At 37.5% G+C, this 16,701-nt stretch overlaps 1 protein-coding gene and 1 long non-coding RNA gene across 3 annotated transcripts; both read right to left on the bottom strand.

The window, feature by feature from the left end:
- Window positions 1–1,304: 1,304 nt before the first annotated feature.
- LOC132610398 (pre-mRNA-processing factor 39-1) lies at window positions 1,305–15,086 on the bottom strand. 2 transcript variants are annotated; one of them, XM_060324696.1, is made up of 14 exons: window positions 14,894–15,086; window positions 13,038–13,493; window positions 12,460–12,563; window positions 11,259–11,488; window positions 10,472–10,639; window positions 9,554–9,905; window positions 8,915–9,058; window positions 7,429–7,581; window positions 7,218–7,334; window positions 6,080–6,160; window positions 5,835–5,984; window positions 4,331–4,627; window positions 3,677–3,793; window positions 1,305–1,759 (listed from the first exon to the last, which is right to left on the bottom strand). In XM_060324696.1, the coding sequence occupies exons 2-14, from the start codon at window positions 13,477–13,479 to the stop codon at window positions 1,652–1,654; spliced, it is 2,463 nt and encodes an 820-aa protein (XP_060180679.1). In that variant the 5' UTR covers window positions 13,480–13,493; window positions 14,894–15,086; the 3' UTR covers window positions 1,305–1,651. The 2 variants fall into 2 exon arrangements, with proteins under 2 accessions (XP_060180679.1, XP_060180678.1); XM_060324695.1 differs by having other exon boundaries at window positions 13,038–13,489.
- Window positions 2,188–3,668, bottom strand: LOC132610401 (uncharacterized). The gene is made up of 2 exons (XR_009571139.1): window positions 2,874–3,668; window positions 2,188–2,703 (listed from the first exon to the last, which is right to left on the bottom strand). It is a non-coding gene; the product is annotated as an uncharacterized LOC132610401 (long non-coding RNA).
- Window positions 15,087–16,701: the final 1,615 nt, after the last annotated feature.

The following is a 16,701-nucleotide window of genomic DNA, read 5'->3' as shown; positions in this document are numbered from 1 at the left end:
ATTTCGTCAGAAGATCATCGGATATTGTTTGTTGTTGGTGTTTCTTCGCCAGAATTCTCTCTGACGATTTTCTCAACTTCTTCTCTCTTGTACACTTGTATGTAAGTATATATCATTGTATGTCGTATGTACTTCATTATATACATAGGTCATATATTTAACATACACATGATTTACAATGATATGCATGTGACATACATAATATTTGTTCCTATAATATCGTATGTATTTCTTATGATACACGTGACAGACACAGGACATACATCCATCCCTTCATCAGAACCACCATAATCACCATCAGAAATTACCATAACTACCATTCATAACAATGCAAATAAAGTAGAGCGGATAAAGTAAATGATATCGAATAAACTTTTGAGGGCAGCTCATCCAAAATACAAAAGGCCCGTCAGCACTTGTGTGGGTGGGGTTTTCCCACTTTGGAAAAGACTATATATGTATTATAAGAGATTTAACGAAAAGGTGTGTCACATGTCCCTTTTAGCATGGCCACATGTATTGTGTTAATTTCCTTCAGAAAATTGAGATAATTGTCAATTCATTACTGCTGTACCAGAATTTAACATATGCTGATTTTAATAAGATTTATAAGGTTCATTTTTCTTAACAGGAATTAAAGGTCTGATTATAACGTGACAATAGTGACCCATATTTGTTTCTAGCAATTGTCCAACTAGTGGTGTCACTGCAATTAAGAATGGATAAGGAGTAAGGAGTTACTAGCATGGGCTGTTCACAGTGAAGTTGGGTAATGGGTATTCCTCAATGTATGCTACTTGCACCTTCTGGTGAATGAGCTCATTATTAATCTTGTCTAATTTTGTATGACCATGCGTCTCATCTTAACATCTGCATCTGCACTAAATTTGTGTTGTGGATTTATTGAATTTTAGTAGCCCGACACATACTCCAATATAACATTGATGACCGTATAACAGTTGTATAAAGCTTACCTTTTACTTTGATGGGCATCCTCCTATCAATAACACTCTTGTAGCACTCTCGATTTCAACAATCCGAATTGGACTCCATGTATAACATTGGCATCTGTTAGTCAATTCTCTGAATAACTAATCTAAATATATGAATTGTCTGCTTTTAGGTACCATAGTCCTATCTAATCTTAGCCCAAATTCACTCTTTTTATCTTGACAAAACTTGCGGTGCATATTCAATCTTCTATTTATCTTAAAATTCTTACTTTCCAGGGTGTTTCTCCTTAGTTCAAGTCCTTGGTTGAAATCCTTGCTAATTTCGTCAATTTGCACAACATTGTCAAAAAATAATATAAACCATCAGATCTCATCTTGTATTGTATTAGCTAACCCACCCGTAACTAGGAAAACATTAACATCCTGCGACAGATTTTTCCTGCATACTAGCACATTAAAATCAAAAGTATGGTACATTAATTAGAAAAAAGCCAACAGAAGATAAACAATGGATAGAAACCACTGTTCCATCAGCCTAAGGTAAGACATCACTAGTTGCTCAATTTCCTATCCTGACAGCTCATTAACTCGAATGACAACCATGTGGAAGAACTCATGGTATCGCAACATAGTCTGGCCGTTGAGGGGAAGATACAAACTATATCCAGCAAAAATTTGACGCAGAAGTTTTTGCCATTTCAATAGTAACTGCCGTAATAAGCTGTAGGAGGAACAGTTGTAGCTTGTGGTGCTGGAGCAACGGCAGCTGCGGCAGCTGGCTGTGCATAATTCTGCTGAGGGAAGGCCTGGACAGATTATAACAAAGTTCACTTAGTAACATAAAACAATCAACGCCTGAGGGTACTTGTGTAGCATGAAATTATGGAAATATCAAGCAAATATGGAAACAACACACAACTCCCCTCTCTGCCCCCAGAGAAGGGGAGAGGGGGGAAAGCTAGAGGGAGGGTTTGAACTGATTTTAAAAAAAAGGTTCAAGTACAAGGAAGACATTATCAATTCCAATTCAACATAGCAGGAGCTATATAACTGAAATGTTCCAAGGTAGGGAACACCATCAAAAGGAGACCAGTTTAAATATTCATCAACTTTCAAGCTTTGCTACAATTGTCCACTGGAGTGAACTTGCCCCAATGGCCAACACAACATAAAATTTGACAAGGATATGATCTAACGGAAGATCTTTGTAGTCTTTAAGAGAAGGTATGACAAATACCATAACAAGTAATCATGTCTTCATTTACCATCATATTCATATGCATTGTTACAATGAACTGTGAACAATTGGTGCATATGGTCTAATGTAACACCAAATTCTGTCGATTTTTCTTCCTAAAAATGCTCATAGGCCCCTAATCAAACCTTACATTCACAGTCAAATTGGCCATGGTGAGGGGACATCCTTCAGGTATACCAAGCTATCATTCCGCATGCTTCACTTCCAATCATTTACAAAAACTTGGTGTGCTATATATTAATGCAACAGTTGCATGAGGGTAGCCCTAATAGAAGTACATCAATTCTTGTCGCGCCGATGACTGGGGATGAGATAAACATGATAAAGAGTGTTTATAATCACCTCAGCCAAAGGAACCACATCTTGAATGGGTGAGACTGGTTGGTAACACAGACAACTCCTATTTTTGCTCTTATTTTCTAGTTGGCGATCCGCAAGGACTTAGCATCCCCTGACATTTCTAGATGGTGATCAACGACGACTTAGCATCCCCTGGAAAAATTGAGAGACTGATGACAATTGCTTTGCTTCTGTCATACATCACGAAACAGTAGCACATTTGCTTTTTGCTTATGAATTTTGTGGAGGTATATGGACTAAGCTGTTGCAGCTGTCTTATTAGCCAAAATTCTACTGATTCAAAATACCAAGAGGAAACATACCCTTAGTTGACAATTGAAGCCAACTTTCTCCATTTTTTTATACAGTACCAACCCCAACACCAAGGCGAAAGAGTCAAACACAGCGGCTTTTCCAACTTTGCTCTGTTGGTGACTCAAACCCCCCACTAGAACTCATGCGCTATCTATATATATTTGGCAGGAATAGCTGAGGATCGCCGAAGTAAACTGGACCCTTGGTTGTGGCAATTTGGTGAACTCGAACTTGTGTACTTCTGTAAGTATAAAGGTTCATTGTCACTCCACCCCAAACACAAAGGTTAAACGGAAACTAAGTATGAATTGCAATTTCTCCAACATAATATTTAATTGTACAAGAGCTACTGGCAGTAGTAGACTAATTTCTAGTCTTACTCAGGAACCAAGTGTAATGCCCCTTGTAATTTTGCCAACGAAATCAACATAATAGAGATGAATGGATTAAATACTTCTTAGTTCAATTGGCAATTTATCATACTGATGATTATGTTCTCAGTGTCAAAATGGAAATAAAGCGATTCAATTTCCAACAGTGGAATGCTACAATTTGGGGGATGACATAAGTTTAGCAAGCCTTTTTGCCTCACCACCATTTTCAGATAGAAAGCTGGGAGCTTACAGGACATCAAATTTTCTTCTCACTAAACCATTCTTAGCATGCAAAGACATCAATTTTAACAATAAAACAAAAGGTAACCATGAAAGCCATAGATAATAAAAGTATCCCTGCCGAAACAACAATGCCATTTGGCACTGTATGCAAGACAAGCAACAACACGCTGATATATAAAAGGCATTCCGCATACCTGGGCTGGGTATGTTGAAGGATAAGCACCATAACCAGCACTTGAGGGCACTGATGCTGCCGGCGCTTGAGGAGGTGCATAGCCAGTTCCATAACTGCCATAAGCACCATATGCTGCCTAAAGTTCAACAAACACAAAAGACAGAAAAATAAGCCACTGATAGCATAGCTTCTATGAAGTGTATACATTAAGTTTTAATTTAATCTTGATATATCGGAAAGAACATACAGACAGCAAAATATGAAGACCACACACATGCACATCCAACTGAAACAAATACGTAATGAAGGACACCTCCATGGGGAGAGGGGGAGAGGGATAGAAATATGTGACACGAGAAATTGACAGCAGAGTACTAAAACATTTGTGCACAGAAAAGATATATCTTGACAGAAATCTGATACACAGGAAAAGAGAAAATAGCTTCTAAAATTCATTTGAATAAAGAAGTTCAATTGTTTCAATTGTTTTTCTCCATGATGAAGTTCCAGTTTAACCCAAATCAACATTTTGGTTGAAGCCCAAGCAACACATGCATAGTGGTCTCACATTGCATTGCTCTGAGATCCACATCAGGATTTTAAATCTAGACAGAGGCTTGATCCAGGGGGGCAAACTATCTCTAGTGAAACTGTTACATTGTCATAATATTACCTGTTGCGCATAACCAGGATTCCACTGCTGTGATTGGGCTTGTGTAGCCTGTGGCCAGGTTTGACCTTGTGCACCATAACCTGCAGGCCATTGATTTTGTGTTCCAGGATATGCACCAACCACTGAGGGGTTGGTTGCTGCAACAGCAGATTTTGCCAGCTTTGTTTTCTCAGAAACCATATAATCTTCAGCCTGACGTTTCTTTGAATCCGAAGAGGTTCTATGCCGTAAGAAGAGTTTCGCATGCCGATCATCGGCCTTCTTAATTGACAGTGCATCTCCAAAAAGATCTAGAAACTGCAAACACATTCTGTCTCAGAACATTTTGGCAAAACCATCAAAAGTGAACAGCCACGACAAGACAATCATGGTAAACAATTAGCACAAAGCATTATCACAATAAACAGCAATAATTCACAAGCAAACAAAATTCTCTGTGAACTCCCCTTGCACCCACAAGATTTACTAAAATGTTTACACTTCAGTCTTCAAAAAAAAAAAAAAATGACGGCTCATGAATCAAAAATGATTCCCAGTAAAGCAAATCTCCATCCAGACTCCGCACCAAGATATTCCAAAATGTTTACACTTCAAGGTCTAAAAAGCAAGATTGAATCAGAAATAAATCCTAAAAGACAGATCTTTCTACAGAATTCCAATTGCATCCCCAAGACATTCCATGGTGTTTACGCTTCGAAGTCTAAAAGGAAAATGGTAAAGGATCATAAATCAGAAATGATTCCCAATAACACAAATTTCTCTTTAGTTCCCTGTTGCATCGCCAAGACATCCCAATATGATTCAAATTTAAACCATCATACGATTTGATTTAGACCACCACCGGTACAGTAGTCCGGTTATTGAGACAAAAATTAATACAACCACAACTAGCAACTTTCATGAAATCAAGTACATACATATGATTCAAATTTAAACCATGTGATATTTTGAACATCAATGCAACATGATACCCAAACTCCCAACTGAATTTTATATGTATTTACTTCCTAATCCCAAAGATGGTGGCCTCCTGCTTTTTGGGAGGTCCGACAACAGTGTCCGTTTCTAAACGTAAAATTTGTACGCCAATTTTAACTCCATTTTTACACAATATTGCAAACTTGGAAAAGTATCTAAAGACAAACCATTTTATAACCCAGGCAAACATCCAACAGGAATACAAGTTCAGGGATGGGTTACCAGCTTAGCACAGTATGCAAGTCCAGTTCATTTGTTATTTCAGTTCAGTCAGTTTGTATCAAAATGAGGGAATTCAGGCATCAGGAATATGGAAGTGCGACAAATCTTGGAATATACAAACAGAATTTTGTTGTCAAAGCACATGAAATATATAATTGAATGCATTTCCAAGAATATCTGATCATGATCACAAGTTCAAATAACTCCAGGTGCCCATGAGAACAGCGCAAGGCATATTTGTTCTAACAATGAGAGCATCACAGTCCCAAAGCACTGTCAAGTACCCAAATGTAATAGTTTGTACCTCCAAGAAAATGCTTGATAACTCTTCTCTTTCATCAACACTTGCAACGTTAGGGTTCTCAGGAGATGGAACTAAGAACTTATTAACCAATGAATCCAATAAATCTATTCTCTTTGGGAGTGACTGAATGGATTCTAAATGGATCAGTGCCTGCATATTACATGAAAACAGCATGTCAATAAGAAACACCAATTCCTCCACACTTTACGTCCTTGGATGTGTGTGTGAGAGAGAGAGAGAGAGACCTCCAAAAGTGGTTTTGACAGCTGGACATTCTCAACTGCTTGGTCAAGAATTTCCCTAGCTTTTTCCACCTTCCCAGAAACCTTCCAACAGAAATTTTGTGACAGTGAGCCAAAGGAGGACAAATACATAAAATAAAATAAAAATGATTCTAATCATGAAGAGCAGCAAAGAGAAAAAAAGGTGTTCCCATGATGTCACCACTCAACAATACAGGGTATCAAGGCAAAGTCCTTAAGGACTCTCCACGCACTAACACTAATTCTGCTTTCTTTTCCTACTGACAAGCTTTCCACAAGGGCAGTGAAGTGTGTGTTAAAGTGAACTAAAATGATTGAGAATCAAATGATTAAGTGGAATATTGCGACAAGCTATGGCCTATATAACTATGTCTCACTATCATGTGTTAGTATATGATTGCAGCAAAAATCATGCTGATGCACTTCCACAAAAAGAGAATCATCGGTAATGGGAAAAACAGAACAGGGAAGTCCATTTCCGAGATTACACTAACAAAATAGGGAAGTCGGTTCAGATATTATACTAAATAGGGTGAGGAGTGAAAACTGGCTGATTAGGATAACAATATCGAGAATAAGAACATGAAATATTGACCCGTAACATCTAAATTTCCAAGTTACTCATTAAAAAAAGGACCAGGAGTTTCATATTTCTGGAAAAAAGATGCTGCAATTTAAGGAACAGGAGTCTCATATATCCGCAAACTAATGCAATGAATGCAACATTCCAAGGGAGAAGTCTCATATATCATCCAATTCAAATAACAGCATTCCATGTGTTTATATGCAAGGCCGCAGGAGGGGCAGCCACCTACTACAAAGTGCACAGGGAATAGCCACATTCATATGCTGCAATAAGCAGAAAATACAGGCATAATTTTGTTATATGACATCAAAAAGTCATCCCCCCCCCCCATCGCCCCCAAAACAAACAAAAAAAAACACATTAGCAAAACGGAAATATTAATTCCAATTTCCACAAACAAATCTGGAAGAAAGCAATATCTATAGCTGTTCACCCCAATTGGAAGGGGTACATTACAACGAGATGGAAAGGCAGTAGTCAATTACTTGACTCAAAGATGTAAAAAATGGAAACACAAGACAAAAAGAACTTTACCAAGTACAGAAACCGAGAGTACTGTGCGAACAATAACGGCAGACTCTGTGAGTGCTCCTTCCCTTTTTCGATGGCAATAGCTTGTTCGTATATGGAACAGGCATCCTCAAGATTCCCCTTAAAAAAAATAACCAAGAAAACGATACATCAGATAAGTTAACAAAGATCAAAGCTGGTCTTGAAACTGTAGTAGGTGACAAAACAATCTTACAAGTCGACGTTCCATGTTTGCATGCTTGATTATTGCTTCTACAAGCCCCGGTGATATTTCAGCGTGCACAAGTTGATATGCAGCTCGAGCACCAGGAATATCACCACGTTGCTCCCGCAATCGAGCAGCAAAAAGGTGAATCTCCGGTTGCCTCTGTTAAAGATGGACAAATGAGTTTGATAATGAAATATAGTAGGGTTGAGGGGCAGCCTGTTCAAGGAACAGCTCTAGACACAAACAATTCAATTTCCAGCAATACTTCATTGACATTAGCGGATGACCAGTGAAACACTGCGGCATTAGCATTACCAGCCACCATTTAAGATTATTCAGATGGAGCAATTGCCAACCCGTGCAAAAAATATATCAAAAAGCGATCTCAATGCTAAAGATACCCGACAAACAAGCAAGTTTACCAAGGAGCGACAGTTGGACACAACGTTTTTGACATGAATCCAATTTACTTTATACGATGGAATAACTGTCTACCATTTCTGTCCATCGTTGCAGCCAATTCATATTATAGCAGTCGTTGAGTTTTCCGGAGCAGAGAGTTCAACCTTCTATGTCAACATATTTCTTATATTGAAAGAACAGAGAGGAGAATACTGATCCCATTATTTGGAGCACTAGCGTACCATACAAGGTAGCCCGTTTTTGCTGGACACTTACTTATGAAGCAGTGCTCAATCAACAGTCTTTACACAGAAGAGATTGTAGGAGATGTCTACTTTGTGAAAATAATGGGGAGGATGCTAATCATTTATTGTTACAATGTAGCTTCACATATCAGGTTTTGAAACTCATTCTTCAATATGTTCCACACCAGTTGGGTTATGCCTAGGACTATTAGGCAGCTTCTTCAATGTTGGACAGTAAAGGCATTGGGAAACATAAGAGCAGAATCTGGGATACGATCCTGGCTTGCATTTGAGAGGTGATATGTAAGGAAAGAATCTAAAGATGCTTTGAAAGCAAATACGAGAATATTTCATATCTTGAAATATAGATGTATCTCTTTTTTGGCTTTTTGGTGTAGACTAGAAGATGTAAAAACAGTGGTGCACAGTATGTTAGAATTTCTCAGCTTCCAACAATAATGTTAACGAACTGAGTTTGCTTGTAATTCTTTTTGCCCAATCTTTCCGCTCATTGTTTTTGTGTGTGTGTGTGTGTATTTGTGATAAGGGTATATATGAAAATTTAACCTTCTCAAAGGATACTAATTGATTCCAATCAATAGAAAAGCCAGTTATCATCTTGATGAGGGAACAGAAATCTTACAATGTCTTAAATACTAAACTTTGAGATGAAAATTAATAACCAGTAAACTGCTAATCCAGGCAAGCAAAGAGTCAAATAATCTGTTAAAAAATAAGAACGATGTAGCATCCGATTCAGAAACTGACCCCCTAAAAGCAAAGAGAATCCCATGATGAACAGACCAAATATTGTCACAAGGAGAAAAAAAATCATGAGATTTTACCTTGACAAAGACTTGAGTGGCACGAGCAAGGGCGTTATCGGCGAGATCCAAACTTCCACTTGTTTCCATACATGAAACATACCGAATCCAATATTCAGGATAATTGGCACACGCAATCAGACATCTCTCATACAGCTTGACCACCTGACTTGCACAAGTAACAGATGGGTTAAATACATAATAATAATCTACCGCAATAAAGAAATTCCAAAAAAAAAAAAAAAAACTGAAAGGACTAAGGAGTGATGCACAAGAGTACTCCGCTGGTGGAACAGGGCCCCTCTAATACAATGGGGGGGACCCTTCTAGCCTGACATGGTTAGGAAGATAAGAACACACCTGCATGCATAACATTGGAACTTCAAAACAAATACTCCATTATACAACAGATTATGAACCCAGAACGTCGACTCACAAATGAGGGTTTGAAGTACTTAGCCTTATCGAAAGCAAATGGATGGTCCATGCTTTAGTCCAAGTTCAATATCCCGTTTAAAAAGATGCTTCATCCGATGGTTTAGCCAATATAGCATATGAGGCAGCAGATATTACTTTAACTGTAAATAAATGTATGGCAAGGCAACTAAAGCTATAAATAAAGAGAAACTGAAAATCCACAAAATAACCAAATGCAAGTACCTTATTGAAGTCATCTCCTCCTTCTATAAAGTCGAGATAACTGTGCCAATTTTCAAGCTCTGCAGCATTCAAAGGCCGCACATGAAAGTATGGCCTCCTTATAGCTGTTTCAAAACCAATTATCTTAGAATCGAACTCTTTAGCTTTCTTATACATCTCTTCTCTAATGGCGATATACTTCTCCAACTCCTCGGCATCTTTTAAGCCTGCACTTACAGGCTTAGAAGGCTCAGAACCAGGATTGACCTCTCCCTCAATCTGTTCACCCCCAGCTTCTGCTGCAGCTGCAGCTGCAGCTTCTTCAGGAGTTCGTAACTCAGATAGAGGCCTACTAGCCACCAGCTCCTTGAAACTGCAGATAGAATTGCACCAGGAAAGGAACAGTAGTTACATCAATTACTTTTCTTGTATCAATAAAAGATTCATTACACTATAGGTGTACATAATTTAAACCCTTAAAATAATACATGTTGACTTGTCTGAAATATATTTCACTACCAGCAGCAGCTGAATTAACTACGATTTTTGCTCCTACAGGTGGATTTCTAAAAACTAGCATGGAACTTCGATTCTCCGCAGTTGCTAACAAACAATAAGGGCAGGCCCAGGCTAGCATTATATACTATAATTAATCACCTGCTAGAGCCTTAATCATTAGCAAGTGGCAATTTGACAATATTGCCTTCACCCAGACTAAAACTTTAGCCATACTTAAACAAGTAACTTTCAAAAACCAAATGTTTAAACAAGCAAAATACCAAATGAAAGATACTGCAACAAATTAAGCTTCTTTATAATTAAATACTAATGGAGTATTTTTTTTTTTCTACAGGCAACCAGAATGATAGTGCCAGAGAGAATCTGAGAGCCTTGAATGAATAATGAAAATGCAAAATAAGCTTCAAAGAAGATAATCACCCTTCAAAATAGCGATCGAGCTGCTGATTTGGATTCTGCAATATCTGTGTGTAGATGGCAGCAACGTTCGACCAAGCCTGCTGCGTGTACTCATATTCCAGGTACTTATCCCAAAGTGGAAAGGACAGGTAGTCTGTTCCAACATAGACTAATCCTCTTTCAAATAACCTAACAAACCAACAGAATAACGTACTATAGCATTAAAAACACACACGTCTTTGCATGGGCTCTAGAAAATGCAGTACATGAGAAGCGTTCAAGTTAAAGTACTAATTCACTCAAAGAGCAGACACTCCCACAAATATGCTGCATTTACCTTCCTCGAAACAATCTTACAATGTCCGTGAAAGGAGCAGTGAGAGGGCATCTTAGCCTTACTGGACGAGATCTTCTCAGCAGCAATGTGTTTATTGATGCATCTCATGTGCGACGGTTAATAACAGCAAAATATCATGGAGAACTACATGGACTATACACAGCCCTAAGGACAGGGAAAATATAAGGGGGAGAATAAGGCCACAAAATAGAATTGAATCCTGAAGAAAATTCATATGGCTACTGAGCAGGCCATAGAATCACGTGGATTGCACATCAGTTATACAATTCTGAAGTGCAACCCAAACAAACCTTACGCCATGTAGATGAATATGAGCTGTTGCAGACATGCTGAAATCAGGTCAGAGAGCATTGAAAGATCATATAGTTTGGCACAAAGAAAAATTGTAAGCATCTCGTGTTGATGATCACCATACAAAACTACAACAAATCAAATCAGCAATAGCATTACCTTCTAATGGTGTCAGGATCTCCATAAGTGCTTATAGCAAAAACACAATAGTGCAACCACATATCTACCGAATATGTCACGCCTAGAACAGCTCGTTCGTAGACCTCCACAACTTTGTCAACAGAGCCAAGACGTGCCTCATGATCAGCATATTTCTTCCAATAACCGTAACACAGAGGAAATTCTGCCAAGAATGCATCATAAACCTTCCGAATCTTCAAAACGTTCCCCTGCACATTTTCACAATGCATAATAAATCCAGCATGGAGGAAATTTCTATCCACAAGAAAATTTGTTCTCAAAAGACAAATACACGCTCCACATTATAGATGAGCTTGTTTGCGATATGTAAAATTAAGAAATTAGAGCTGACTTTAACTATGACTAAGATGTGCTAAATGTTAGGCAGATCATCCAAGAAATACCATGTTAAGATCTATTATATGAATGTGTATTAGTTTGATTTCATAGAAATAGGAAGCTCTATAATCAAAGCAAATGGATCAAATCTTTTGGGACCCAAAAGAGAAGTGCATAACGTAACATGGATAAGAGCATCACGCCATCACCATTCTTGTACTGTTAAATCTCTTGCTAATGAAAAAATGGTGTTTTCTGACTAACATCACTGATGACAGTCCTGGCAACAGTGCCAAGTACCAAATAAAACATATACAAAATATACTGGTATTTTAGCACCAAAAGTTTTTCCTAAGTAGATTAACACATGGCATGGATGGGAAGAGAGACAGAGAGAAATGCCCCCAACTCTATAGTGCCCCGTGCCTCAAAGAACAGGAGATTTAGCTTAGCTAAAGAATAGCTATAAAAATAAAAAGATATAAGCTAAGGCAAGAAATGCTATGTGACAAAGCTCCTGCAGTAATTCGTGTGGGCAATTAATTTATAGCTTAGAAACTATTTGCCAGGAATAGTACCCAAATTTATATGTAATTGAGAAATTTTGTGCCACCCACTATCCTTCTACCTAGCACGGAAGCCAGGTGTATTTGTAGCAAAAGATCAGAAAAGACAGCACCTTTCTGGATAGGTTCTTACCAGTTGGACAGTAAGAGAAGCAAATTGAAATATATAATAAGAACAATAAGAAACTCTCTTTACCCAATAAACAAAAACGAAGACTAGAAAATGAAGAATGCCAAGATGACAAATCCACTTGACAGAAGGTCAGTTAAAGTACCTCTGACATCTTCTCTGTCTCCTCAATAAGGGCAGTCCAGGCATTGAAGTCTATAGAATTCGTCCTCACTATGCTCCATAATCTTTCCTCTTCAGGAGACAAAGCTGCCAACAGAAAATATAGGTAGTAAGTTTAGTAACTGCTGATGCAACTGACAATCAGGACAAAGGGACAAAAAGGGAAATTTCATAACTTACAAAAGATGAAAGATGAAGGAAGACAACAAAATTGATTAGTAGACAACATGCAGCAGGAAGAAGTAAAAGGAAATCGACTGGGGAAAGCAGCTGGTTACAATATGAAAGACTACTGAGAAAACAAATACTGTAACTACCAATCACCAAAGACATTCACATAGAATCGAGCTACGGCAGCATCCTAGCGTAACTCTACTGTTTATGCAGCATTTCTTTTGGAAAAGAAAGAGTAACACCACATGTCTACTAAAGAAATTCATATTAGCATCATGTATCTGTATTACGATTCTTGTGACTAATTAAATTGATGGCAAGCATCCCTTAACATCTAAGAAGTTCTTCTTTAGTTTACCCAAGAACACCGAACAGCTAAAAATATACCTAAGCCATCTTCTGGCTGATGCATATTGGAACTTCCATGAACGTCAGATGCGATCCCATTTTCAGCAGTTCCAGCTTCTGCAATGTCTCTTGCTTCAGCAGTGTTGTTACCATTTGCAGAAGATCCATAATCAGCAACTTGGGATGAACCTACAGGTGCTTCTGCTAGAGCTGCAAGATCCTGACTAACATCATATGCCATAGCTGTAGCACCTTCTTGCTGAGTAGACACTGGATCAGTAGAATAAACGTTTCCAGCCTCTACATTAGAAGATGCTAACTCCCCTGTGCCATTTGGACATGAAGTGGCCAGATCACCAGCATTTCCAGCATCAGAAGAAGCATGAGCGCCAGCATCATCAGGATTTATTGACGAGTAGCCAGCAGATATATAATCAGTGACTGACGAGGTTTGAGCTACCACAGTTTCACTTTCGCCCATAGTTTAGAACCTGTCTACATCAAAGGCAGAATTGATTAGTAAAGCAGCAAATATTAGGAAAGAAAAATTAACATTATACACATTGGTTCCCTAGCAACAACAACAAACCCAGTGTGATCTCACAAGTGGGTCTGGGAGGGTAGGATGTACGCAGACCATACCCCTACCTTTGCAAGGTAGAGAGGTTGTTTCTGGTAGACCCTCCGCTCAAAAGAAAAGTATCCGACATAGGATTGTAAGAAAAGAGACAGCAAAGTAGCAAGATACAACACAAATGTAGCAACAGATACTACCCTAGCATATCTATATAAATATTTCCAAGAATGAGTAGGATAACTAACTAAACATTGTAAGAAATGAGATATACTAGTGAGTGTGTAAAATGAAGTAAAATGTTGGAGTATATACTTTCCTCTTCCTTCTACTCATTTTTTTCTATATTTATGAAGTGAACTTAAGTCCTTCCAAGGTAGAGGTAAGGTCTGAGTACACTTTACCCTCCCCAGACTCCACATTGTGGGATTTCACTGGGGTATGTCGTTGTTGTTGTTGTATGAAGTGAACTTAACTATCACGTGCACAATACAGACCATCAGACAGGCTCCACCCGATCAGTATGCTCGTTGTTTACCTGTGAAAAACTTCCTCGCAGCACAATTTCAACCACCTCTAAGGCCTCATTTTAGTTTCACTTAATGAAGGTCTTAATCTTAAATCATTCAGATTTCAGTCATTAAGTCTTGTTTGTTTTGTCGGTCTGCCCTTCGACTCTCTGCTACTATCTGCTATCTCCTGTACTTCGTTTATTGTATTAGTTTGCTGCAGTTACTGTTACTTTTCTTCATAATGCTTATTCATAGTATTGTGTCATGGCTTCTTTACTTTCATCAATTCTTATCTGGCCCGCTTATGGGATTACACTGAGTATGTTGTTATTGTAGACCTAGTCAAAGCAAAACGCTACTTTACCCTTCTTATCCTACTATTAGGGCAAGCAATTTCACCATATCTGATGATCCTAACAGGGCTTTCGATAAACAATCTGAAAATGCATAAAAACAGATGCCTGTACAGTTGGAACTTAGCACCGAAAAAACATCCACATATGTCATGAAGCTGCACCAATTGCAGCACACAACAACTTAAAATCCTGAATCCGCCTTAATCTAACAAAATTTTGAAATATCAGAATACAAATCTACACTCTAAACTCGAGAAAACTATAAATCTTCACATAATAATACAAGCTAATGAACTACAGTTTTGGATACAAATAATACTTCTGAAAACTAAGGAACTAAAAAAGGATAACTTACAACATATATAATAACATAGAACAAATAAAAAGGAAAAAAAAAAAGTGAGCATTAATGTTTCCGATAACGGATAATTAAGTAACGGAAATGGAACTAACCTGACGGACGGAAAGATGACGTCGTTAGGTCGAAGAAGAGTTTCGAGAAGCTTCTTCGTATCGTTTTGAGAAAAAGCTGCAAAGGGTTGTTTTTCTTCTCTAAGACGAGTATTGGGGTTTTTGAGTTGTATGTATGGAGGAAGGAGAGAAGGGGATTAGGGCAAATAAAAATGAAGCACCTATTTTCCTGAGGAGAAGGGTTAAAGTTACGTATCTAATCCGATTAAATTTCATTTCATGCCCATTTGTGTCTTTTTCCCTTTTTTTTTTTTTTTTTTTTAATTCTTGGTACAGAACGCCAGCCTTCGCAACTTGGTCAGACTATAATACGAATATCGGACACAAATGGTAAGCCAGAAAAAATAAAAAAATTATATACAAAAGTGATTTACTTCTCCCTATTCAGATTTGAGAATTCTAACATCCAAATTTGAGATGAGTTTAATTATAATAAAATCATACTATTATATTTATTGTATTGAAGTAAATAATTCATGTGGATATTTGTCACATGATACAAAGTACAAACAGTCGAAATACCAAATGCCCGGTGTCAAAAATGACATTACCTCATCAAGTTTAAGTTAAACGAAAAAATATCACATTAGGTGTTCAGTTTTAGGAAATGCTTTGTAGATTTGTAGTTGTCTTTTTCCTTTTTGTCTTCTACTCCATCTTTTAAATAAAAATTAAGGATGGTCAAAAAGATTTATACATTGAATTTTTTTAAATATTTGATATATAATTTACAAAACGACCAGTGTTAATGTGTCGAGTAACCTATCATAAATCAAGTCAGAAATTTTGACCTTCAAATATGATTCCAAGGAGCATCAACGATGTTTTAAAAGATTTTAAGCAGTCAAGTAATGAATGATCGAGGAGAACATGGGTAATCTTTTTGATGATCTCAAGAAGTAAAGTGAGCCTTTTACTCGTTCAAAGACCAACGGAACACAGAAGACAAATTTTATGTCAAAAAATGAGAAATACCAAGGGAAGAAATTGTGTTATATGTACATGCCAGCTTGACCACGTAGAAGAGCTAGCATGTTGCGCTATTTGAGCGTTATTTGTTTGCGGTCAACTTAATCACCTATGAGCTCCAGGATGTTGCACGATATAACCGCATTTTTTACTATGGTCACGTAACTGTGTTTCGAAAAGAAAAAAAAAGTATTTACTTTTGAGTTTTATTCCTCAAAAATAAGTTTGATTTTTTTTTCTTTTCTACTTTGCCCCTTGAATATCATAAATAGCCTAGGTTTATTCACTAGAGGAAGTGTTACTTTTAATTGTTGGGAGAGTCTTTTATACGCTTGTGAAGATTGAAAACTTGAGGTTCTCATGAAAATGCATGAATTGTCAGTTTGTAGCCTTGTAGTAACAGTATCGGCTCACTGGTAAAGGGGCAATTCGCATGATTGCCCCTATTTTGGGGTGGCCTTTAATTTTGCCCATCAAATTGAAAATCTTTAATTTTTGCCCTTTGCTTAAAAAAGTGATTGATAACGTAGCTAGATTCATGACTAATGTCTTGAATAAAAATACAGTTGTCTCGCAACATGTACCTAAAACTTTAATATCGTCCGGCCTGGGTATGCTCTCTCTATCCAATCTCGAGGGCCAAAAAGCAGAGAATAACATCCTATGGGGAGGATGCTAGATGAATGACAATGTAATCACTTTGTTGCGCTAGGTGGAACAAAAAAATTGTTTCATGGAAGATACTTAACAAAGAAACTTAGAAATATTTAAAAAAAAAAAATCAATATCAAGTTAGATATATTTGACAAATTAAATTTGGC

The sequence above is a fragment of the Lycium barbarum genome, chromosome 9 (assembly GCF_019175385.1).
Source record: "Lycium barbarum isolate Lr01 chromosome 9, ASM1917538v2, whole genome shotgun sequence".
NCBI lineage: Eukaryota > Viridiplantae > Streptophyta > Magnoliopsida > Solanales > Solanaceae > Lycium > Lycium barbarum.
This window is presented reverse-complemented; position numbering and strand designations above follow the sequence as displayed.